This window comes from Psittacula echo (genome assembly GCF_963264785.1).
Source record: "Psittacula echo genome assembly, chromosome: 3".
NCBI classification, from domain to species: Eukaryota; Metazoa; Chordata; class Aves; order Psittaciformes; family Psittacidae; genus Psittacula; species Psittacula echo.
The window spans coordinates 8,341,465-8,369,043 of NC_137736.1; the positions used below are offsets into that span (position 1 = coordinate 8,341,465).

Genomic DNA, 27,579 nt, shown 5'->3' on the forward strand with positions numbered 1-27,579 from the left:
GGCATAGATACATATTGTAAGATTTTGTCTGGGCTACACTCCAAAATTTTCTTCAATCTCTCCCGGATGATGCCTTTTTGCCCCTCTCATCTTTTATGTCTATCTTTCCTAAACCTACAAACATCCAACAAAACATGTGGGTGTGAACAAAGCCCCTTCCGCTCACACACACTTCTTATACGAGCAGTGATGGGTGCCTGTTTCTGAAATGCAGATCAGTATGGTTTTAGCTTCTAGACTCCATGCGAGAGCTCAACTATTTCTTACCATGGTCTCCTAAGGATCGCATTTATACCACAACCCATAATAAATTATTATTTTTTTCTTATTTCTTACTCATAAGTAGGCTATTTCAAACAAATTTGGTTTGGTTTTCCTTTTTAACTGCACACCAGCCTGTTTTCCTTGAGGAAGACTCAGCACAATCTTTGGGTTTTAAACCTTTTTGGCTGAACACATTTCCAAAGGGCCAAGAGATGACAAGCCAGCGTTTTGCAACAGACTGTCTACCCAGTCTTCTCCCTTTACTGTCAATCAGGCAGCACAAAACAAGCTAATTCCCTCTTCTGGACACTGAGGGAGAAGAATCCAAAATGCAGAGTTCATACCCAGAAGTCTTGTGCCTACAAGAACAGAGGACACAATGCAACAGAAGTCAACGCACATAACACCTTGGCTGGCCCATGTTACAAGATAGGTATAATTTACAGCCATTTGCAGGCTGCACAAGGTTGGGTTAGAGAGTAAAATTAATGAGTTGCTCTCAGCTTCTCTCTTGGAGGACAATGTAGAAAGGATGTCATTCTTAATTTGTTTCTAAGTAATAGCTTTCATGAAATCCGTCTGTATCTGCTGAGGTCCATGACTTAACCAGAACAGGCAGTGATGCTGTCATTGCTGTCTTACTCCATCTAAAAAACGCACTGCACTGATAGCAAAAGCTAAAGCAGGAAGAAACAGTAAGTGTTCAGTGACCACTGGCCTGCATTGGAGTCACATGTGACGCTACAGGGAAAACAGGCTACAATGGATAGGCAGCTGTACTTCCCCCTCCTGATATTGATACAAGCCATTCAGTCTAAAGTCACAAAGAGAAATCATTTTCCATTCATAACAGAGTATGGGTTTTTCCCTTTCATAACCATACTAAGATTCATCAATTTTGCCTTAAAAGAGAAGGGGAAAGTCTTTCTGGACTTAAACTGCAGAAAGTGTCATTTATAAGAAATGAAGTAACTCTAAACAATGAGATAATAGTATACACTGCTTGCTACCACCTCAACCAGTCTGATCTATTATTGCTCTGAATACAGAGAGAGCAGATGTCTCATTGTGGTGAAAAAGGCTATAAAACAGTTAAATTATAACAGAAAATAACACTTCTCCTAGCAGAAGGCACTCCTCCCAGGGTCTGCCTCTGTTCAATACAAAGGCTCAGTTGGTCACGTTGAATAAGATAATAACTGATTCCAAAAGGGCTCAGTTTTACAAATGTCAGATTAGGAAGTTTCCTCTTTATATAATTATAGTTCTAGTTGATTGAGCTCCAAATTTAATGTAGTTTGCTTAATGAATGCAATGCTCATTCTTCTAAATAAAACAGAACATCTATCATGAGCTAATGGAAGGAATTTAGCAGTGAAATGGCTGAACTATTAACAAAAACATGCACACTTTCATTAAGCAAGAGTATTATTCCAAAGGACTGCAAAATAGTAATTCAGATTTATATTTAGGTAGACCTCAGTTTCCTGGGATTAGACCAATAATACCTTCACTTGATAGCACATAAATCTACAGTCGGAAATATCTAACAAATCATATGACTAAGTGCAAATAGCAGGGCCATTGAAAGAAAAATTGTTTTCATATCTAAAATTCTTTCAGTATGCTAACATGCTAGATGAAGAATTGGTTTATTTATACCATTTTAAAGTCTCACAAGAGACTATCAAAGTACAAGGAGACAGATCTTTGTGATGTATTCCATGACAAAAGGAATATGAAGAAAATAAATAGCCCATTTCCATTGTACCATAAGTATAGAGATTTAGAAAGTCTGATACTTATTATGTGGAAGCAGAAGAGGCTATGAGCACTGAGGTACTAGAGAAAATAGGTGAACCAGCATAGATCAATTATGACCAGAGAAGACCATGAAAATCTGAGACACAGACACATTATGTAAATAAGGAACTAGATGACAAATTAAAATTCTACACCAGCAAACTGAGGTCATGCATACTGAGGAATCATCAAATAGGTGCTTCACAGAAATTTCCATTATTTGACACACTGAATCACAGAATGGTTTGGGTTGGAAAAGATCTTAAGATCATCCAGTTCCAACCTTCTGCCATGGGCAGGGACGCCTCACACTAGACCATGTCACCCAAAGCTCTGTCCAACCTGGCCTTGAACACTGCCAGGGATGGGGCAACCACAGCTTCTCTGGGCAACCTGTGCCAGTGCCTCACCACCCTCACAGTAAAGAGCTTCTTCCTTATATCTAACCTGAACTTGCCTTGTTTTAGTTTGAACCCATTTCCCCTTGTCCTATTGCTACAGTCCCTGATGAAGAGTCCCCCCAACTCCAGCATCCTTACAAGCCCCCTTGAGATACTGGAAGTTGCTGAGGTTTCCACGCAGCTTCTCTTCTCCAGGCTGAACAGCCCCAACTTTCTCAGCGTGTCTTCATACATATCCCATATCTATTCCTTTCTTCAACAGGTATACACCAGAGACAAGTTCATTACTTCTTCCAAAAAAGCACTTCCACGGAGGCTTTCTTTAGCCTGAATTGATGGCTGAGCATGTGTACTGGGTCTGGTTGGAATACAGTTATTTTTCTTCACAGCAGAACATATGGTGCAGTGTTTTGGATTCATGACTAAACCAGTGTTGATAACACACCAGAGTTTTGGCAGAACAGGGGACAGCCTGGCACGCAGCCATTCCTCAAGGACCACTTGGGCTTCAGTCTGCTTGTGGGAGGTGGTGAGTGAGTGCCTTTGCATTACTTTCCCCCTCTCACCCCTTTACTTAGAGAAGTACCTTTTCCTCAATGCATGGTCTTTCTTGCTTTTGCTCTTCCTGTTCTCTCCCCTCTCTCACTGGGGAGAAAATTCTCCTTCTTTCCCTTTCACCATCTGTCTGTACTTCAAAACTCTTGTGTTACAAGTGTGTTAGTGTCTTACAACACAATTGGCATCTACCCAAAGATGAGTTAGAGGAGTAACAAACCCAAAGGAAATTCAGCCTATTCAAATGGATCTCTCATTACCAAAATACACATTAGGTCACAGCAGGGCTACTACAAAGTCAAGGCAACCAGCCTAAGTGGAAAGTTACCATGAGGCCACTCTGCCTCCAAGGAAAGTCATATACAATAGGTCTAATAGGTGCATGTAGCCATTCTTACCCTTCTCCCTTATGCAGTGACCAAAAAGGAAATATTCTATTACTAAGCAGAAAAGACAGCAGATTAAAGATCCTGAAGTGAGATGCTCATCAGTTTGTTTACAATCAAAGTAGGGTTTGACTATTTCCTCAACCAGTGACAAAAATCACAGAGGAATCTAAGAGACCGTTATTCTGGTTTACAAGGATAGCCTATGGATACCACCAGCAGCTATGTTTTGAAGAAAGCTAAGGGAATTGGTGAGACTGCTCGAGTAAAAACAAGAAGTTGGGTATAGTAAAAGCATTTGGACTGATATAGAGGCAACTGCATCTACATCATACAAATAGCAAGTAAGTCTGTTGCAATCCTTGCTATGGAAATAAGTTATTTTATACTCTAGAAAGCCAACTTCTCTTCATAAGCATTAGAAAGCTGGAATCTATAGTTAGTTATACATAGAGACTAGAGATCTGCATTTAAGGAAATGGCTTTCACTCTTAAAACAGCACAGCCAATGGGATGATCATACTAATGGACAGAACCATAAGATACAAATAGACCTTGCGTGCAAGAAATAGTATTGTCTCAGCCACTTTCATCTAGCTCATTTTTTCAGGGCCCTGGACAGACATCATTTACTCGAAGCAGAACTTATTCCTACTGGTTCAAAACACCTTTGATTAGTGGTCTCATTAACTGGTGGTGGAAAGAGGATTCCTCTGAGAAAGGAATCTAAGAGGAACAAAGTGCCAAGTGGCAATTAAACTTAATTCCTAAGCTGAATTTCTGCTCTGTTCTGAACCAGACAGTGATCCAGCACTACTGCTAGAGCAACCCAATGATGAATGAGTCCAAGCATAGAGCAGCTCCTCCCTTATTCCATCACCATGATTTGAGAAACTGAATAGATGTAAACCCTTATGAAAGTAGCATACCCTGGCACACTTTGAACCTAAAAGATCAGTTATTTTTCACACAGGTGTTTTAATCCTTAGCAACAGAGTGAAAATGCTTCCTTGATAAACTCAGCCTCACATTAAGTATGGAGTTATTAGTCTTAAAGAAATAAATATTCTTGTTATTGATATTCCTGCCTGCGCAGTTTCAGAATGCCTGAAAAATGCAGAGTGGGCAAGACTGTACTGATGTAGGAAAAATATTGCAATTGCTACTCAAAAAGATTCACAGAATTCAAGTTTTCAGACTGTAGCAACAGGATTTCTTAATGTGATAGACAATTACAGCTGTGGTAGGAAAATACGTAACATGAAAATTAAATGCAAACAATTATCAACCCAGTTTTCTGTAGATCCAATGAAGCTCTGGCAATAAAGCTGCCAGTACTGCAGCATACCACTTGTAAAGTGTCTTAATGACTCAAAGAACAAGGTAACATTTAAGAAAATGAATTAAATTTTTGAACAAGAGTTTAATTACACTGTGAAAACAAGTGCCTCAAAATTAGTCAATGAAACTATGCGTTGCATACAAAACTGCACTGTATTTCAGCTCAGCTATAAAATGCAATGAATAGGCCTTTAAGTATCAATGAAGAAACCAATCACCTTTAACATTTTAGACTAATTAAAAAAGCAGAACAAAAACCTAAGCATGTTGATTGCTGAGTTCTGTTAAATTCCTGATAATAGACAACATGAAAACGAGTTTTTAATCTTTTGTACCAGACAGTATTTTAGCATATAAATTACATTAAATAATCAATTGCAATGCTTGCCTTAATTTTATAAATGAGGAAGAAATGGAAGTGAAGCATCAAAGTGTATGTCAGTCTTTGTTAAAGAAGCGGACCTGCAGGTAGATGTTATTAATCAACAAACTGCTGCTTAAACAGCTACGTCCTTAAGACCCGAATTTAAAAACTCTTAGTATTTATACTGCAGTAAACCTTCCCCTTCTCTGTTCCTCACTTGACTGCTTCACTTTGCTCTCCAGCTAAATCTTACATAGCCTTTAGCTACATTCAAAATTCATACAAGCAACAGTTGAATGCAGTCCCTCTAGTACAAAGTCTGAGTGTTCTCAAAACTAGAGAAAGGCTTAACATACTAATTCCAGACAGTTTCGATTTTCTACATTTCCACCCAATTGTCTTCTCCATATTTTTCTTATTTTGGTTTTAAGCACAACCACAAAACTGAATTATAGAAGATAGGAAGACTGTGTGCATACCATAATTGTGATTAATGCTGAAACTATGATCTGAGTTAGTGGTTAACACCTAATATTAACTGAAAGGCTGCAATGTCATGACAGAAAGATTAGGATAGGCTTCAGAGTAGGAAAGGAATGACTGAGAGGAGATTCCATTGAGTACAAAGGAGGGAACAGAAGCATATCAGAAGGGAGGCAAGAATAACAAATGAGAACAGCATGGTGATGGCAACTGGCTACACCCATGAAGCAATCAAAACTAACTAAATACACATATCTGGAGCAACTCCATTTTGAGAAATCAAGAAGTGGAAGATTGATGGGAAGAGGATCTGTGAATGATGGCTCAAAGGTATGTAGAACCTAAATACAGGCAGCAGCCAGCTAAACCCAGCAGCTTGCAAAGCAAGATTAATATTTGACAATAAATAAGAGAGTGAGAAGTTATCTGGACTCAAGCAGAGTTACGTGGCCTGAGTGTAGAAATCTTATGTATGAAGCAAGCCAAGTACTGATTTTCCAAGGCAGTAAAGATACAATTTCTTACAGATAACTGTAAGCTAAAGTACTTTGTCAGCTAGGCAGTAGGAAAAGTATCACAAACCCCACACCTCTAACAGCCATGTCAGGTAAGCTTTTCTATCTTTAGATAACAGCTTGGGCTACTTCCACACATTTTGGCCCGAGCTACATTCTAAATTTTCTTTAAGACAGCTGAAAGGGAGCCTATTCCAGTGTGGGAGCCACAAAAATTCATTAGAATGGTGCAAAATTTGAGTGAACAATATTGGGTGTGTTAGGCACAAGCACAGCACTGCACACATGTGGTTGAACTGTTTCTAAATTACAGCTGCCTCATACATCTGCTGGCTTCATCTGATAGACAAAGAGTACTTGCATCTGCCTCCCACTTTGCACACATGCCGGTGGAGTTGTCCTTAGTATATTTAGGTTTGGAACTCAGTACGCTAATCCTTCTTTAGTTGTCATGCCTGTTTACTTAATATTTTAACACAGTCCAAAATAGACAGCACAGCCTTAGTTTAATTTCCTTATCAAAACCCCTGTTCTTAATTCTGAATGATAGGAAACAATTTTGAACTTGGAAATAGCATTCCCACAACCTAAATAATTCCCAAATCAAAACAAACATAAGTCCAGAGATTCCCAATGGGAAACAAATACATTTTTTTTCCCCCTCAGAGCAAACCATCTGGTTTGTAAGAGGAAAAACAGGAAAGGATGCCTTTAGAGAGAATACAAATTCTCAAATTGAGCCTGAGCCTTGAACTCTAATATGACTGAATTTCTTCATTACCATTTGATTTAGATATTTACCTCACTATAAGACAGGTTACAGAAATGAGGTGTGTTTAATAATGCCACAAGATTAAACATCAGTTCAGAAATACATAAGAAAGCCACTGAGCACAACTGACCTAAATGTGTTGTACATGAGCTAATACAAACTGGATGAGAAGAATTCAGTGGGAACAGCGCATTATTAAAAAGAACAGAAGGCAACAGCTGCTCATGGTGAATTTTCCTGATACGCATAGGCACACTTGTAACAGTTTGATGGATAGCAGTACCATGCAAACAATATTCTTAGCTAACACAGTTGTCTTTATCTATGGCACCAGTATTGTAAACCAGTTAGAGGAAACAGACAGCCACATTGCATCCTGCCTGCACACATTTGCAAGTTTTAGAGAACAACCATATTATGAATAACCATGACATCTATGGCAGTGAAATAATAGCTTGCTAGTTTACAAAACACTATTAGCAGCAGCAGAGGACATCTTGAAATTAGATCAACTGAAGAAAAGTCAGAAATTTTGTAAAGGGAACTCATATCTTAGCACCAATAAGTGTCTTAAAAAGCAATCCAAAAAGCAGTCTTTTTAAGAAGTGAACTTGCATATGGACAGAGAATACATACAGAAGGTATGTGAGAACATCCCTTAACAAAGGTTCTTCAGAAAACTAACTTGCCACAGGGTAAGAGAAAAATCATATTCTCAGACGAATAATTGTTTAAAAGATAGGAAACAGGGTAAGTGTAGGCAGCCAATACTCATTGCAAGGGAAGACCACCAGTGGCATCCTGCAGAGATGAATTGTTAGGCACATGCTTATTTATGAAATCATTTGGAAATATTTATAAATCATATTTATAAATAATTCAGATGAGGACTTTGAAAAGGAATGCCACTGCAGAAAAACCACCCTAGTGTGAGTTTCTAGACTCCGTAACGACCCTAAAAGATGCAAAATACAATTATTATGAAAGTATCTATGAACAAAACGAGAAACAGAACAAAGTTTTAGTCATCCTCTCAAAGAAAAAAAGACAAAACAAATCAGACTTGAAAAGATACAAAGAAAGCTGATAACGTATAAAGTATGAAAACACAGATGTATGAGAAATTACTGAACAGACCAAGACTCTCCATGTAAGACAGACAAACAGGTGAGGGCATAAGCAGTTCTAACTCATGAATGGCAAGGAAGAGATATATAATGGGTCTTTTTTTTTTTTTTTTTTCCCAGTACCAAAACCTTGGACAGTGAGCAGACATCAAAACTAACAAGCTGACTACACAATATGGAAACAAGCTATGGAACCACTTGTAATGGGATATAGTGGGTGCTCTGAAATTCAGACTCAAAAGCAGATTGGACAAAATAATGGAAAAATAAACTATAAGAGTAAATAAAACTTGCTGCCTCTGACCACAGAAGCACTAACACTGCACAAACCTCTGTAAGCCTGAAGAGTGCCCTGAAAAATGCTCACTTAACTGCAGGCTTTTCCTGCTCTTATATTTCTTCCTTAGATACCTGCCATGAGCAGCAAGTAATGATCTGTTTGATCCTTTGTCCAACCCAAAAGAACTTTTCTTGCATTATCAGAACATTGTTCTAACTCCAAATTTGGCCAGCAGCTCCTGAGAGCTCTTTCCTAAAATCTTATCTTTCCAAAATTTGTGTCACTGGCCAAAAAAAACACACACTCAATGTACATATAATAGTCAACATGGTCTCAGTGTAGTCACACATCACCGATCTCGCAGAGGACACAGCTGCATAGGCCTGTCCTAAGGCTGGTTTCATTTACTTTAAAACTGAACAGAACCTGAAGTACAGAAATGGGGCTGATGTTTGCATCATTAAAATTACCTCACTTTACTAGTTAGCATGAAAGGATTTTCTTTCTGCTTTCATTTGCCACAGAAAAAGGCAATGATGGCTAGAACACTTGGGCACACACAGTTAAGATGAAAACTATTGTTAAGCAAGTAGGTTGGGTTTGGGGGTTTTTTGTTTTGTTTTGGTTTTTTTTGTTTGCTTTTTTTTCATCAAAACAAGTCAAGAACATATTTGTTTACATTCCTTTTTTGTTGTCATTTATCCTCTTCATGGATTCAGAGACTGAACCCATGCAGAGAAAGATGTTGAGCAGAAGTTGTTTCTCCTGTCTCTTCATTACGATTTTACAATGAGATGACAGGAGAAGTTTTTAGCCATATTTTCAAGAGCCTGTCCCTCAGTCCTTAGGGTACATCATCTAGTTTCATCCCAGTGAGAGTGTTTGTCTCCATCATGTTTCCAAATTTATTGGCAGGTCATTGGCAACTAAGAAAAACCCCAGAAAAACAAAAGATCCACAAAGCCTGACAACCCTGACACTCAATTATGCGAGTTTCAAAAGGAAATTAAGCTAATCAGATGACAACTTATATGCTGTTGATGACATTGTCAGAGCAGCTTGGGGAGCCCAATAACTGTTACAATGACAGATGACAAAAATATTTAATAAAAAATTCCCAAGGTCATTAATAATCTGTCACAGCACTTTCTTGTAGTGGTTACAAAAAAATGGCCTATCTCTCGTTTTCTAGACCACAGTCTGGATAAAGAAATGCCACTAACCTCCCAAGCTATACTATACTTGCGAAAGGTATCGGGAAAACAGAATCCTTTGCCCAACTCAGCTCCTCTCGCAACAGCCTTCCACCCTTGCAGCCTGACAAATGCATTTTCCCCGCAGGGCTTGGGAGTAATGCTGCTCCGGCTCCCCAGCACAGTGGAGAAATACACAGTCAGATTTCCATTGCTAAGCAACACAAAGTTCTGCAGCAAGAGCTTCCCACACTGCAGCAGCAGGCAGTTGGCAGCTGGCTCAGCAACTTTCTCCTATGTCCTGGGGGGTTAAAAGCAGCACTGCTAGCAACAGGCTGAGCCACGCTGTGCAGCGAGACAGGCAATAGGATGCACTGAGCAACATGGTAGGAACCAAGTAGTGCATTTTCAAGTTAAAAACCAACTCAGCTCACTAGCTACCCCAGCTGAATTCTTGAGTTGTTCCCTTGAACACATCTTTCCTGTATATCAACATACACCTTAAAAGTTCATTTTTCCATATGTGTAAAGCAGGAGCACATCACATTGACATAGAATGTAACAGACAAAAATCTCTCATAAAAGAACGAACAACATTATTTGGTCATATGTTCAGGAAGAGACATGGCACTGCACTGTAGCCTTAAGGCTCTACTACATAATACAAATGCAATCACAATGTGACTTCACTGACAGTTCTCTATTCCTCTTAGAAGACATGATTCCAAGATAGAGCTGGCAGACATCTCAGCTTAAATTGACCATTTGCATGCCATGCGAGATGAGAGAACAGGAGAGGCATGACAGCACTAGAGATGTATAAGAAAGTGACAAAATACAAAATAATAATTTCATTAAGTCCTTGGTGTATGAGAACAGGCATGTCTCATGTATGCAAGTATCTACATCATTGTAACAGAGGATCTTTTCACACCCTTTAAAACGTATCTAGACATGTATCTGTTTCTGTACGTATACATTATCAGATCATCTTATGCAACTCATCTCTAGACAGAATACATCCAAATGTGAGGTTTAGAAATGCACTGCTAGTAATATGGGAAGTCTACAGTTTAAGCAAAAGTGTGTATCAGCACTTTGTCATGCGCTTATTACCTGACAAACTGCAATCTTGACTTTATTCTTAGATAGTTAACATTAAAAGAAAAAAAAACCACCCAACTAACTGAAACAAAAACACAGCACGAATTTCAGAACTCTCATTTCAGAAAGCATCAGGTAAGATGACAGCCCAAAAAATTACTAGTTTTGCTGAGGACAATGTTCTGAGTTGCCCAAGGATTGTGGTCTCATTATTTTTTGTTCCTTAAAGTCATTCAGGTTCTCAAATTAACACTGTTTAAGAGAAATAAAAAATTGAAGACTGATACAAACCCACTAGTACAAGCTGTGCTATTTAACTTACAAGAAACCATCCTCAAAGCTTGTGCTACAGTACTTACTTCATAAGATATTGAAGTAAAAGATGTTCACCTAGGGGTCACCAAACAAGTGCAGGGACAAATCATCTTTCTGTTTCAGATGGCTACTCTGATCCTCAAAAGCAAATTTATTCAGATTTCATTACAGCAAAAGAATACAACAATAGTATCGGTCACCCTGACTCTTGCTAAACCCAGAAAATCTTCTGGAGTAAGCACAGTGTTTGCCATGCTTGCTCATTATCTTACACTCATCAGATTCCATCAGTCTTTTCTCTTCATCCTTCCTGTTCTAATGAGAACTTGACCCAGATGCTCTACAGCCCTATGTCTGCAATAACACCCTGAGGCTGTCATCAAATTATTCTGGCAATTTAAGCAGCCCAACAAAGAAGTTAACCTGGTTTTTGGTTGGTTGGGTTTTCTGTACAGGGTTTTGTTGGGGTTGGATTTTTAGCTCAGCTGCTACAGCCAACAACAGACCTGCAAATAAAATTTTAACATGAAAGAAAAATTAGAGCTCTCTGTTACACTTCCTACTTGCCTTTTATATTTTATCTTATAGGGAAGGAAGAAATAACAAATCTTGGGATTACCAACACTTTCAAAAAGAGGCAACTTTCATAAAAAATAGGAGCAAATTCCCTGTTTCACCAACACAGAACCTATAAAGGTTTGTTTTATAGGTCATCTAAATAAATGTAACTATCTTTAAAAGCCCACCAATATCTAGTCATACCTTCTCAAAGCAGCACCATGCTACTTATGCTGTGATCCAGCAGTTGAAGTGTACATTACAATTTAACTACTGACTGCACAGTTTGATAGGCAACATGCTTAGCAGGCTTGCCTTTACAAATTACAGTCACCCAGTCCAACATCTCAAAAAGACTGGTAAGAGCTTCTATTTGTAGGTCAACTAAAGCAAACCCAGCAAGTTTTATTATCTACGTGAAACTAGTCATTGGGGTGGCCACTGGCATGCTTCAGTGTGGCACAGAGCAGCTTGCTTTAATGTTTATCCCCCTTACTTATTTTTTAGGGACTTTAAGATTTATGAGATCAAAGCAGGCCACATTCTCTCCCCTCTTTGATTCCAGTCTGAGCCCTGCTAGATCTTGCAATGTTTGGAACACTGATGTTCCTCTTGGCATAGACATAGATATACACTGTTCTAGACGGAAAGAAAAGTCCTACAGGGAAGATTAATGGCTTATTTGCCTTCTAAATTGAATCTTATTTACCTCACTTGAGAGTTACCAGTAAACCCTATTTCCTAAAGATTAATGCAGAGGGTTCCAGTGTCATCAGACAATACCATCTCCATGCTGAATCTCACAGATGTGCTGTGAATTGCAACGGAAGTACAACAGACTGCAGTAATAGCAGAAAATAGTTTGGGTCAAATCATCTTTGAGTGAATAATAAAAACAGGTTTTGCTGAGCAGCTTCTTATTAAAAATAGCATCAGATTTAAAAAAGAATTATGTAATGCTTCTATAAAGGCAAATACCACTGGGTATGGTGCCATCATGGGTAACAGAAATTGTATTGTTATTGATAGTACTTTACCAACCTAAACACTCCTCATTACAAAGACCAATTTTCACCTCCACCTCCTTCTCACCAGCCACCCACCAAAATCAACAATAGCTGATTCTATTTCTAGACCTGGTATATACTGAAGACTATATATTTCAGGAAAGTTTTATATATGAAATAGCCCTGAACTGAGCAATCATTACATGACCAGCTAAAAATGAAATGGTACAAAATAGCATCTGGATTTTAAGACGACAAACACTTGGGGAATTGGCAGCTAGAGTTAGCTGGAATAAGAGAATCACAGAAGTTACATGTGGAGGAAGACTGCAATTTCTTTCAGGCAGCAATGCCAAAACTCCAAGAAAAAGCATTCCAAAGAAGGGAGGGGAAAAAAAAAAAAAAGTAGAAATCCTCCAGACTCATTAGGAGACACATGAGAAGCAAGCAGAGGAGGAATGCAAAGAAGAGGCTAGAGTTATACTGTAATTCAAAATTGCTTCAAAACATTGTGCTAGTCACAATAAAAATAAACATTAGAAAAATGTTTTCCTGCCATATAAAGAGAAAACCCTCACTTCATAGAGAGTCCAGGTTACAAACCAAGGCTGATCTAAAATTATACTTGGCACATAAAGCAACAGAATTGCCTGTAAATTCAACAGCAAAGACTACATGATCATACAGGTGAACCCTGTCAGACCTATAATATAAAGGAAAACCATAAATTAGAGATAGCATACACTTTAGTCACAAGCAGCTTCAGAAGAGATTTTTCTAATAGAAATGAAAGCAGTGCCAATGTGCAAGGCAGAAAAAATAAAGTATTTAAGAATTACTATATAATACTTGCTTGGAATCTAAAATCTCCTTCTGACCATCACAGCAGAAGCCTGCCACTCCAGTACCCCTGCAGCCTCACACTCTCTCCTTATGCTATACTCAGTGCTGACTATGTATTCGACTCTCGATTTCACTCTTCAAACTCCTTGTCCAGTACAGATGCTTTTTTTATTTTCTCCTGAGCACGCTAACTTAATCATCTTTCCCCTGACCCAGTCATTGTCTTTATAAAGAAATATAAAGAAATTTAACAATATCAGCTTTCACATCATATTGAAGTGTAAGAAACCAGGTTCTGGTATCTAGAATAGAATCATAGAATAGTTAGAGTTGGAAAGGACCTTGAGATCATTTAGTTCCAACCCCCCTGACATGGGCAGGGACACCTCACACTAAGCCATGCCACCCAAGGCCTCATCCAACCTGGCCTTGAACACCACCAAGGATGGAGCATTCACAACCTCCCTGGGCAACCCATTCCAGTGCCCCACCACCCTCTCAGTAAAGAATTTCTTCCTTATATCCAATCTAAACTTCCCCTGTTTAAGTTTGAACCCATTACCCCTTGTCCTGTTACTACAGTCCCTGATGGATAGTCCATCCCCAGCATCCTTGTAGGTCCCCTTCAGATACTGGAAGGATGCTATGAGGTCTCCACGCAGCCTTCTCTTCTCCAGGCTGAACAGCCCCAACTTTCTCAGCCTGTCTCCATACGGGAGGTGCTCCAGGCCCCTGATCATCCTTGTGGCCCTCCTCTGGACTTGTTCCAACAGTTCCATGTCCTTTTTATGTTGAGGACACCAGAACCGCACACAATACTCCAAGTGAGGTCTTCTCATGAGAGCAGAGTAGAGGGCCAGGATCACCTTCTTCGACTTGCTGGTCACACTCCTTTTGATGCAGCCCAGGATACAGTTGGCTTTCTGGGCTGCGAGCGCACACTGCCGGCTCATGTTCATTTTCTCATCAACCAACACCCCCAAGTCCTTCTCTGCAGGGCTGCTCTGAATCTCTTCTCTGCCCAACCTGTAGCTGTGCCTGGGATTGCTTCAACCCAGGTGTAGGACCTTGCACTTGGCATGGTTAAACTTCGTAAGGTTGGCAAGAAGCAATCAATGCCAGGCTCTAAGGGGTTTGTTTGCAGTACGGGTGAAGAGTTCTAACCACAGGTAGGATTAGTACAGCAGCTAAGATTATTCTCCTATGGATTTAAATAGGTTTCTGTGCACCAGAGGCCTGGAGGGAAGGTTGTTATTTGAGAGCAGGTTTTCAAAACTTGCTCTTATCATCAAAATTCTGTATTTTGAATGCCCTTTTTTTTTTTTCTTCCCCTCTTTAATTCCAGTCTACAGGTTCAGGAGCACGTCACACATCAAGTAACAATGTCACTTGCACTTTACCAAGATCTTGTTTTAAAAGCTACTTTAAATTTCACATAGGTCCTAGCAGTTTTTTGGCATCTTGCAGAAGCATTTTGTCTTGAACCACATTCTCATGGAATTAAACACAAAGACCTAGGTAAGATGAAGTTGTTAAAAAAAAAAAATCATTTATATTCATAAACAGACAGACACAGTTTAGCTTTGGCAACAATATGAACATATTAAACCCCAGAAGAGAGTTTAGTGAAGTAATTCACTGAAGTACCACTGAAATAAGCAATACACTTCTACCATGCACATTTCAAAAGATTTATATTAAAACAGAATTTGTTAGGAAGTCTGGGTTGACTTTCAAAGAGGGTGGCGTGGACAGAAATTGTAAAACCAAAAAGCAAACAACCAAACAAAAGAAAATCCCCAAACCAAACCAGAAAACAGCCTACCAAATACGTTGGTGGAATGTCCTTTCCGGGCAATTGGTTTGAGCTCATTATGTCCCCATCCATACTGCCTATAATTGTCCCAGGCATGCTTCATCATCTAAGAGATGGGGGGAAAAAACAAAAAGGATTTGATTACATTATAAAACTACTTTGTACAAATAAAGTATTTTACTCCTTATTTGAGAATTCATCTTTCACAGTCATCCCAGAACACTGATAATTACTTTGCTGCTATTTCCATCTGCTACAGAAATTGGATTATACAGCATGAATAAATTTGGAAACAACTTTAAGTCTATTTGACTCAAGCTATAGAGCCTAATGCTCTGCATTAGGTAGTTTTCTTGTTCTTTCTTTTTTTTCCTTAAATAGACACACAGACATTTAAGAATTCAAGCGTCAGGAACTGGTGGAAAGTACTGACTAACATCTAAGACACTAACCAAAAGGAAAAAATAGCTACCAATATCTGAAGCATATAAGGAAGTTATTTACATTGGTGTATCCAAGTATAACCACCTAATTTTTGCAAAAGGCATACAACATTTTTTTATTAGCAACACTTACTTGACAAAGATACACTGTCTTACAGCCTCTACCAAAAGAAATGCCAGAAGCTTTGTTCTTTAGAAAGCATAATGAACAAAGCAGTATGAAATTGTCAATATTTACTCCACAAAACATTCTCAACTCTTTGTAACAGATGTTTCCATCACCTAGCAAGCAAGATACATCTAAGAAACAAAAGGTCTTGTTGACCCACAAGCATTAGTTGTGCACATCAGCTGCTAAGCAGTGCTTTTATGGATTTGCTAAAGCTTTTCAAAGCTCTTCCTTGTTGGTTACAGCAGAAATTCAGTGGCTACCAAATTGCAAAGCAAATACAATTAAAAAAAAAAAATAAAATCAGCAGTTACCTAAACAGATCAAAGCAAGTAACAGAAAGACTCCAAAAGACACTGCCCCAGACACAAGAACAGTTGGAAATACACCAGTTCTAAAACAGCAGCCATTTGGCTGTATCCACAACATTCAACATATTTTTCACATTCCAGCTTCAAAATGGTATTAAAACATTGTTAATATAAAGAAAAAACCCAAGAAAATGTATAGGACTTAAGTCACAATTTCCACAAGTTTAAGAAATACTCTCTAAGATGAGAAACTATGCTAATGTAACTAACAGACCAACACTAACCCTTTTAAGAAACTGATTATATAAGGGCAAGTAAAGTCTTCTCCAATTTACAAGATGTAGCTTTCTTATTTTAATCACAGGGTCACCATGCTCATAGAAAACAGTAGGGAATAAGGAGGCACTGGCTAAAAAGTCAAGTGCAGCCAGCTGCCTTAGCAGCACTCCCTCACATAGACACAGTTCTCTCACTGAGTTCAGGATATAGTGGAAGTCAGCATCTAACTGCACCAAAACTGCATGCTGAGACATGCCCTGTCTCCCTGCAGCTATCAAGAGATCCCTGCCCAACCTACACAGCTGTAATTCCTTTGACTGTAAACCCCCTCTAAATTTCCCATGGCTCAGTTAACTCACGCCCAGACAATAAATGTGAACCACAGCAAAGGTACGCACAGGCCTAGCAGCTGGGGAGCACTCCTGTGTTAAACCGACATCAACCTAGGCACAGATGTCCCTCTCAAGATGCCAGAGGTCCCACTCCTACTGCTTGTCAAAGTCAGCTCACATGTTGCTTTTTGTATTTGCACTAAAAGATTCTGACACCTGATTAGGCAATAATAAGGTATTGTTTCTTTTAGTGTCATCAACCTGCAATGTAAGAAAAAGAGGATGCAAATATTATACTAAAAAAGAAGCGAAAAGCAATTTCATTAGCATTCACATATTCCTTACTGTTTACAAAGCATGTATCAAATTGACCAGTTAATAGCTATTAGAACTTCAAGATGACTCAGGTAAAATGATCCTCTCTTGACAGGTAACAAAACTACGGTGTGACAAACACAATAAAAGCCTGATCACAGGCAGAAGTTCCTCCAAGATCTCTTGCTAACCTTATCCAGAATCAACCTACACATTTTTATATCGTATTGTTCATCAATTTAAGAACATAGAATCAAGAATCACAGGCTCATTCGGCAGGAATGGACCTCAGGATGTCTCTCATTTAACCTCCTACTCAAAGCAGTATCAGTTATGGGATCAGACTGGGCTACTTGAGGTTTTAGCCAGTCAGAATGGGTCAAGACCTCTGTTGTCAAGACCTCTGTGAAGTGTTCTGTTCTAACTCACACTTTGCCAGTCCACTTCAAAGTCCTAAAAACTCTACTTCGGAAAACACAGACCTACAGTTTTAGAAGGCATTAGATGGTGAAACTAAAGAATTACTGACCACTGTACTCTATGTGAGTTTGGTAACAGATGGATGTCTACACAACAAGGTGACCATGACATGGCAGATCTAACCAACTTGCTTCCACACAAGGGAAACTGGGCTTCTGAGACCTTTGGATGTGTTAAATATTTCATGAAGAATAACCAAATGACCATTGACATTTTATCTCTTTAAAAATCTCAAAGTGTTGGCAAACTCCAGTATAAACCAAAACTAGTTAAGCCTAAAATAAGGACAACAACTTGTTTCCTCATGGCAGAATGTTAATTGTGGAATATTTCACTGTCACAGTTTGCTTCTGGGAGGAAGGTACAGATTTTATTGCAGACTATTTAGTTCTGAGAAAACCCAACGAAAGTATGAAAATGACAAAGGGCTAAACCAGACTAAATCAGTCTGTTTCTACATCCCTAAGAGAAAATTTATCCTAAGATAAAATTCCATTAAGATAGAAACTGTAAAGGAATCAATTTCACGAGATTCATGAATTAATGCAGACGTAACTTCAGAATACACTGCTGAGACCAGAAACTGCTGAACATAGGAGACTGACACAATTGACTGCATCATCTAAGGTTCTAAGATAGGAAATAATCTTTCGAGGAGATTAAGCTACTTTGATAAACACAGACAAATGTTCTGTCCTGTCCCATCCGCCTCCCCCAAGCGGTGTACAAAGAACATGGTGGTATAACTCCTCAAGAATATTTTGACTTCACTATACTGATTTGTCAACTGATTTTTTTCCAGATGAACACTGGATATTACTCTGGGACAGAGCTCATCAGCACCAAGTGAGCAGACTTTAGGGTATCACGTTAGCAAATGACTGCATGCTACATGCAAGTGAGAAACCCCACAGCTCTTGTGTTTGTAAGGATGACATGCCAAGAGATCTTATAACAACATGGAGATTTCTGTTACTGCTGGAGCTGGTAGCATGATACACTATAGATACAGCATCTATACTACTGGGAGCAGTTGTGTACACAGAAGCTTTTGAGAGATAAAATATGATAAATGCATCTGCCAGTTAAAAATTGAACAGAGGATGCCACTTTAGGTTAGGAAGCACAAGCAATGTGAACTACTGATCTGAAAAACAAGATTCTCTCTGTGAATGTGCCAGGTAGCATTTGCATAGTGAAGGCTGGAAATGCTGAAGAAGAGCTGCAGGTATAGATAGGCTTTTCTTCAAAAAAAAAAAAAAAAAAACCCAAAAAAAAAAACCAAAAACAAACAAACAAAAAAAAAAAAACCAAAAAAAAACACCCTGGTCTTTAAAAGGAGACGGAGAGGTCTTAGAAACTGACTGGAACATCAGCATTAATGATAATAGAAGGAAGGCAAAAATACTTGCAAAAAACTACTCCCAACACTTAAAGAACCCATGACAGAGGCATCTTAAGCTCAGCAGACTGGGAATAACAAGCTGGTCCAAGCATGGATCAATAATTATGAAAAAGGCAAGGCAGAGATTTCCATAACTGAAACTTCCATATCTAACAGCAGTCTGTCAAAGTGAGTGTTTGGAGCTTGATGGCATATCATATAAAGATCTTCCAATCTGTTCACCAGAGAACAAATAGTTTTAGTGACGGACTTTTTACTGACACTTTTCATGCCAGATTTTGCTCTTGAAAGCAAGATACAGGATAGGTCCAGTGAATAACAGCCTTGAAAACGTTTATTATGGGATGCACCACATACAACAGCCAGCAAGATGTTGTTGCATGTGCAACTTGATAGTTCAACAAAAAGATTAATTTGGACTCTGCTGAAAGCAAGCCAGAATGGCAAGAAGCAGGGCATGTCAAATGAAACCGCTTTTGTAGGTACACCATTATCTAGATGCTTTTACTAACTTTAGAACATGTTCATAGGATCTGATGATCTTCTGTAGCCACTAGGAGATCCGTTTTTTATAGAGACAGAAGGAATGATGCCTTTGACAAAATCATAATCGCAACAGTAAAAGGAGGTTACAGTAATTGAAGAGACTTTAGTAAGGGAGTTCTATCACTACAACAGCACGTTAGAAACAATAATTCAAACCAAAGACTGGTTCAAAAGCCCCCTTCCACTCCTCAAAAAAGGGCAGACACGTAGCAAACAGAAAATAAGAGTCCTGAAAAATAAGCAAAGGAAACAATTTACTGGCAAATTGCAATATATACTGGTTGTGCCTAGAAACAAGAAGCTTACCCTCTTCCTGCCCTACCATCAGGAATATGCATAAGAGACAGCAAATGGGGTTTGCTTTTAAAGGAATGTATTCTGGTCAAGGGTAGGATTTCACGAGATTTATATAAACTACCTTCAAATTCCGTTTTAAAATTAACACAGGACTTGCTAGACAATATCACTGCTCAACTGGCAGATTAAAAATAACTACTTTCCTACTGTTTGTAGAGAACATTTTTTGGACATTAAAGAATGATCTTTTCCTTGTATAGGTACTCACATTTCTGAGGAAACCTAGAAAAATCATACAGGTTACATTATTCTTTTGGGAGCTACAAATCTCTACCTAAAGACAAATTATTTCAGGCATCAATCTATGATTCCTTCATGCATTTCTGAACACTGCCAATGAAGAAGTCTGTTCCTGACAGACACAGAAAGCTGAGGGTTTTTTTTTTTTACTGATGAATCTGGTAACAAATCAATTACTAAAATAAAACTGGCTACCAAATGTGTACAAAATGGGAAGCTTGTCCTTTTTTATTGGCAGGAAATACTTGAAGTCTAAGATGCCTGATGGAACTCTCAGGCCGGTGGGAACTGGAACAGTAGATGTAAAGAGCTAAAACTTGGAGAGCTTACAGCAGTGAACCAACTGCTCAAGTTTGTACAAGAAAGCCAAGTGCTTTTTTCAACTTTGCATGTCCTCACCTTTTCAAGAGATACAGGTGCTCATGGTTTTGACTGATCCTGTGGTGCTCAGAAAGCTCCCAGATCATCTTTGTAAACAACCAGAACTGCATATCAGCCAGCAGAAAGCAGCTCCTTTCTTTCAGTCCTGCCTTCTTCCAGTCTTGCCTTTTCAGGCATCAATCTAAACATTTTCATCAGCTTATCCATGTACCTCTGCCAGTTTTACTGTGTCCTTTCTGAAGCTGAGAGACTAGAACTACATGAAAGCATGCAAGATGCAGAAGAACCTTAGTTTCACATGCTACAGAAAGAACCTTGCCTGTTTTCTTCTCTTTTCCTAAAATACTGAATATTTGCATTTTTGTCTGCTATCAAACATTACAGTGACATTTCCAAAGAGCTACTATAAACACAAGCTCTCATTCTCAAGTGGTAATAAGTCACCTCACAGCTTTTCATATTAAGCATAATGTCGGAATTTCCTCCCTCTCCAGCCTGAATATGTATCATTTTACGTTCAGTTGAGAAATAAAAGGGGAGATAATCACTCAGTCCCACGAGATTTTTCTGCAGTTCTTCTGTTTTCTACTCCAAATCTACATGTTGGCAGCAAAAGTTGATCATACCACTATTCATCCACTTACAAACTCTACATAATCAATTTATGTAATTTAGAGCATGGATCCCCAACACACATCCTCTGTGGTTTCCAGCACCATTTAACTGTACTCTCCAGTTCCTGCCTTCTAAGCAATTTCTCCAGGCAGGGACACAATCCTCCATCTCATGGCTGCTTAGTTCAACTGTTGTTAGTGATGGACCATGCCAAATATGCTTTTAAAAGTTATATATATATATACCATATCTCCCCTTGTCCACATGCTTGATGATTCTTTCAGGGATCTTCTCAAGCTTTGCGCATCATGACATCATTAAAAATATACCAGGAAATCTTATGGATCTCTGTGCTCAACAACCCTATTCCCTGTTCTAGTTTCTGTTAATTTGCAGCTCATTCATCAGGCATAGGAATCTGTAGTTCTTTGATCTCCCCTTGAACTCCTTTCTAAAACTGATGTCTTGTTGGTCACCTTCTAGTCCTCTGGTAACAAAGCAGAAAATAAGAATAAGTGCTACCAGTGCAAATCAAGAATTCACATCACAGAGCAACTAAGAGTAAACTGTTGCAAGTTTCAGGTACTGCAGTACTGTCTATGTCTTAAAGAAACACACCATAAGAAGTTACTCATCAGCTACAAGTAGCTCATTGTGCATCAATGACATCATTACTATCAGCAACTCTGAGATGTAACATCATCAAGAAAACTCTATGTAAAGGACACGCTGCCATATATTCTATGGAATTGTAGGAAAATGGAGGGTACTACAGCAGAAATTATGTAATGATAACTAACAAGAAATAGAATTTTTATTGTATTTAAGAGAATGTTCTTGCTTTCCAATCAAAGTTTCCACAGCTGGAAAAAACATTGTTACTTGTGTAATAGATCTTGTGTAATTTAATATGCAGTGCTCTTCATCTAGCCGCAATTCATTATTTTTGCTACTAACATTTCTCTAGCAAGGTCTAATCAGATATCACAGCACCTTTTGGATTTACCCAGTTCTGAAGAGAAGTCATTTACCTGGGGTTTTGCTCATTTTTCTTTATTACATCAAGGAAGTGAAATAAAATCACAGAATACGTAGTGCTGGAAAGGACTTTAAAGATCATCTAAGTTCCAACCCCCTTGAAATATTTCCTTGTATTCTTGACTTTATTTTAAAATTATGAATTTTAAATATTGCAAATGTGCTAGTTCATTGTTGAAAGACAGCTTCTTCTCACAATAGTCTGGAAAAAAGCTCTCTTTAATAAGGAAGACCTTCCTGAATTTATAACATGCTTCCAAGAATGCACAAGTGCTAGAGAATCCAGTTATTGCTACAACTTGAGTAAACTGACTCATATTTTAAATATCCTCAAATACAAACCTGCATTCCTTATTAGCAGCACATTTTAAGTTAGTAACCAAAGCAATCTATGCAGCTGGAATACTGCCCCATCCACATTAGGAGGTTTATTTTCATTCTTCAGTTAAAACAAAATAAGTACACTAAGCTACAAAGTTTCTCGTAGAGAAAAATTGAAGATTTACAAATGTAAAATGAGTTCTATATACAATCATCCCAACATGCTGGGACACAACTTTCTGTAGGTCTATTCCTAACTTTCCTGGACAGGCTAAGGTGGTAATTGCACAATTTCAATTCTAATATATCAATTGAAAATTAATTCTCCAACAGGCTTGATCAAAGGGAGTCCATCCTTACATTACAGACATTTTATTCATGGTAAAAATAAGATAAGTATTAAAAAAAAGTGCAGGGAAACTTACTCAAAGCCAACTTGGTAGCTGTCAACATGGTGAATTACATTTGAGAATCCAGAACATAGAGAATTCAAAGAGTGCAAATAAAACTACTTAATAAACAATCTGTGCATATACGTATAGATACACATACCTATGTATCCGTATGCATAGAACCAAACACTTATATACACATACAGATACAAAATGTGTGTGTATATTTTACACAAACACACACAACAGGGTATGTTATCTTAAATACTTAAAAATATAGGTCATAATACTTATTGTGCTTCATTTCTATTGGGATCAGTGCCAGGATCAGTGAGCTACAAAACACAATGCAAAACTGTTAACACGATAGACATGTATTACTCAAAGTTCATGCCCTAACCAACTAGCAATCCAAGTAAGTTTGACCAAGTAAATGAAAAGAGTATAAAGTGTCAGCAATGACAATGACAGAATTCTTCTGGATTGATCTCAGATACTGGAAAAGGTCTCCCAGTCACAGAAGGCAGCCTACTTGGCAAGGTCAAAAACACTGCAATTACAACAACATAAATGAATAGTAACTATGAAAAGAGGAACTACACAGCACGAAAAGACCTCTACATGACTAAATATTTCTTCTGCAGAGCTCTTTTCTCAGTAAGCACACAAAACATAACACAGGTAAAAGCACACTTACTGTTTTTAACCCGATTTCTGAAGGGAATAAGGCTTATGCAATCTTGCTGTCTGAACATATATCTTTTGCCATATACATTTGCAGTAGCCTTTGAATTTGAATCTATTCTCTCATTAAACCTGACTTTACAGAGTTGGAGGAACCAGATACCTGGGACCTCTATGGGATTTACAGGGAGGGGAGAAAAAAATATCTATGGCTAGATAAGGTAGACAGACACAGATTCACAAGTTAGTACCCCAGAGAGGAAGGTTGTTATAATCCAACCCTTTATTCATCGAGAGGTGCAGCACTTAGCATGCAGGCGTATTAGCTACTCCTCCCAGTTACATCTTTAGCAAACTTGCTGAGGGTATATTCTGTCCCATCATCCAGATCATTAACAAAGATGTTGAATATTCAAGACTGGACCCAGTATCCACCCCTGGGGATACACCACTAGTTACCACCCTCCAAATAGACCTCAAGTAACTGATTACCACCCTCTGGGCCCAGCCATTCACCAGTTTTCAACCCACCATACTGTCTGCTTATCCAGCTCATACTTTATCAGCTTATCTGTGAGGACTTTATGTGAGTTACAGAAAGTAACAAAGTTACAGAAGCCTTACCAAAGTCTAGGAAGACAATATCGACTGCACACCACACTTTTATTAAGTCTGTCATTTAACTGTACAAGTTCATGAAGAGGGTTGACCATAATTTCACCTTTGTCAATCCATGCTGGCTACTCCCAATCACCTTCTTGTTTATGGGCCCGAAAGTATTTCCAAGATTGTGCCTCCTCAGGGATTGAGGTAAAACTGCCGAATCTTTCTTTCCCTGGATCCTCCTTCTTGCACTTCTTGAAGACAGGAATGATACTTGCTTTCCTCTAGTCTTCAGCCACTTCTCCCAGTCACTATGATCATCCAAAGATTACCAAAGGTCTCACAATGACATCAGCCAGCTCCCTCAGCACTCCTGCGTACACCCCATAACGCCCGCAGACTTATGCACCTACAGTATTTCTTCAGTCAATTCTCTTCCATTAAGGGCACATGTCTTTCTTGCTCCGGATTTCTCAGGGGTCACCAGGGCCTAGGATTCCTGAAGACCACTCTTACCAGTTCAGACTGAGGCAAAAGAGAACCTCAGCTTCTTCCATGTCTGCTGTCACCAGGTCCTTTGCCTCATTCAGTGGCAGGCCCACATGTTCTTTAATCTTCCTTTTGTCACCAGTGTACTTACAGAAGCCCTTTACCTTGCCTTTGACATCCCTTGCCAGGTTCACTTGTAACTAGACTTTGACTTTCCAAACCCCATCTCTGCAAGCTTAAACAGTGTCTTCGTATTCCTCCCGGGCAAACTGTCCCTGTTTCCACCTTCTTTATGCTTTCTTTACATATTTGAGTTTTGAGAGAGTTCCTGGCAGTTTTCCTTGAACTCCTGCTCATTGAGATGGACCACTTTTGAGCTTGATGGAAGTGATCCTTCAATGTTAACCAGCTTTCTTGGGCCCCTCTTCCCTCCAGGGCGTTATTCCAAGGGATTATACAAAGCCTATCTTTGAAAGGGCCAAAGTCCATTCTCCTGAAGTTAAGGACTGTGAGCTTACTTTTTGCCCTTCTCTCTACTTTCAGGATTCTGAACTCCACTATCTCATCATCCCTACAGCCAAGGCTACCTTTGAACTTAACATTCCCAACAAGCCCCTCCTTCCTTGTGCGCATGAGGTTTAGCAGAGCACCTCTCCTCACTGGCTGTAATATCATTTGGAGGACTAAGTTATTATAAATGCATGCCAGGATACCCTTGGATTGCTTATGGCTTGCTGTGTCTCCAGCAGATACAGAGTTGAAGTTCCCACATAAAGACCAGGGCCTGCACACATGACGCTGCTCCAATCTGTCTGTACAGCACCCCATCTACTTGTTATTCCTGGTCAGGCAGTCTACAGCAGACACACACTACAATGTCACCCATAAAAGTCTGCTTTTTAATATTTACCCATAAGCTCTCACTTGGCTCACCATCCATCAACAGACAGAGCTCCAAGCACTCCAAGCTGCCCTCTCACATAAAAGACAACTTTACTCTCTTGCTTTTCTGGCCTGCTGTAGAGTCTCCTCCAGTGCAACACTCCAGTCATGCAAGTCATCCCACCACATCTCCATCCATCTCCACATCTCCCAGCAAGATCCCAGCTCTGCAACTGCACACAGATCCCTGACTCATCATGCTTATTTCCCATACCTCATCCATTATTGTATATGCATTTCAAAGAGGTACCCTAGCATTACCCAGATTTCCAGAAAAGGTTCTGGGGATTTCTCCATAATGGTCCCTAGTAGGCACTTCCGTTGCTTATATGCAAATACTAGGTGACCCTGCTTAATCTCTATTTTGCTGATTTTGTGATCCCTGTCTGTCAAATCGCTGCAGGTCCTTTGCTCATCCATCCTGTCAGTCACTTCCTCACAACACTGCTAATTACTCTCTGCCTCCCCATCACTCCTAGTTTAAAGCCATCCTTACAAGGTCAGCCATCCTGCTGGCAAAGATGCCTTTGTCCTGCCTTAGTGAGGTGGATCCTCTCTTCCAGACAGAAAACAGCATCCCATGGCTGTAGAACCCAAGACCCTGGTAACACCCCTGACTCCATAACCAACTGCTGAAGTGCATTACCAGTGCCCTCTTCCTCACACCCTTTTCCCCTTACTGGCAAGACCAAGGAGACCACTACCCAGGCCCCTCACAATCATACCCAGAGCTCTGTAGTCAGTACATATGTAATACTGACATTGTATGTAGTACAATACATACAGACTTGGATGTAAAACTTCTACATTCATTCATTTCAACAATCCTCAGAGGACTCTATGGGCTTTAACAATCCAAGGACACAAAACAAATATTTCAGTGTTTAGAACAAGGTGTATAGATAGAATATCCTGCATGGAATTAGTACAACTATTGAGTGCAATACACTTATTTTAACGAAAATCAAAAATGAATGCTCAAAGTAAGAAAATATTGTGAAATGTCAGGCTGAAATGAAAGAAAACCTGAACCTTGAGTAGGGTAAAAGAATTATGAATTTTTCCTTATCTGACTGAGTAAAAATTACCTTCTCAAGGAAGCAACTCATTAAATAAAGAGCACTATGTAATGATTACATTTAAACTGCAGAAAAAATACTGGTACCATTTAAAAGACTATATATACTACAGAAGTGCTACAGACCATATACAGCAAGCAGATGGAAAACCTTTACTTCTCAAAGTTTTCACTTTGAGAATCTAAATTAATCAGCCTACTCATAAATGGTCCTCATTGAAATATCTGAATTAATAGCTTGTATTAAGAATATAGATGAACTATACAATTCTGAGAATGAGGTACAATTGAGAACAACATAATACTAAATATAAACATCAGAATCAAAAGACACACAAAAACCAGAACATGCAAATTCTGCTCCTGGTTTATTCTATAAGCATAAGATGCTTATAAACACCCTCTTTGTGCTCAGTAAACATTCTTCTTATAGAAAGCTTTCAAACACTTTACAAAGCTCTCAAGTAGCCTTACCATTTTTCTTTTTTTACTTTTATAAGCACTTCAAAAAAAAAAAACAAAATATGCATTCTTAAAATATTCAAGTGCTGCAAAACTGCTCCTTATATAAAGGTCTGTTAAAAAGGGACTTTTCCAAGTTGGGTTTTGGAAAGAAAAAGTAGCAACAAATTTTCTGTAAAAATATACAGAAACTGGTTTCCTGTTTGAATGTTTACCAGTTTTCTTCCGACCGTAAAGGCCCACGTGCATGTTACAAACATGTAACCCAACAGTCAACCCAATCCTGTGTAGTTTTTCCACTGTTTGATACTAGTCAAAGTAGGCTGTGTAAATTAATTCTACTTTTTTTTTCCCCTCCAATTTAAACAGCCTAAAGCAAGTTCCTCAAATATGCATCAGAACACTTAGAAGTCAACCAAGGCATGAGCCAAATGCCTTCTCAGGACCACCTGCAATTCTGAAGCCATCTATGCAGCCTTCAAAGAGCTAGAAGTTTCCCTGTACTACTTTTCTGGTCTCAATCCAAGCAATCATAATGTCTTGCATGTCAGAAATGCTATATATGCTACG

At 38.8% G+C, this 27,579-nt stretch overlaps 1 protein-coding gene across 2 annotated transcripts in view; it reads right to left on the reverse strand.

The window, feature by feature from the left end:
• Nucleotides 1–27,579, reverse strand: part of MAN1A2 (mannosidase alpha class 1A member 2) — a 138,126-nt gene that overhangs the window by 74,252 nt on the left and 36,295 nt on the right. For both annotated transcript variants that reach the window (XR_013956361.1, XM_080612219.1), the window contains exon 3: nucleotides 15,137–15,233. Coding sequence is in view for 1 of the 2 variants with exons in the window: in XM_080612219.1 (XP_080468345.1) it covers nucleotides 15,137–15,233 (97 nt within the window). In the remaining variant the exon portion in view is untranslated. The remainder of the gene's footprint in view (nucleotides 1–15,136; nucleotides 15,234–27,579) is intronic.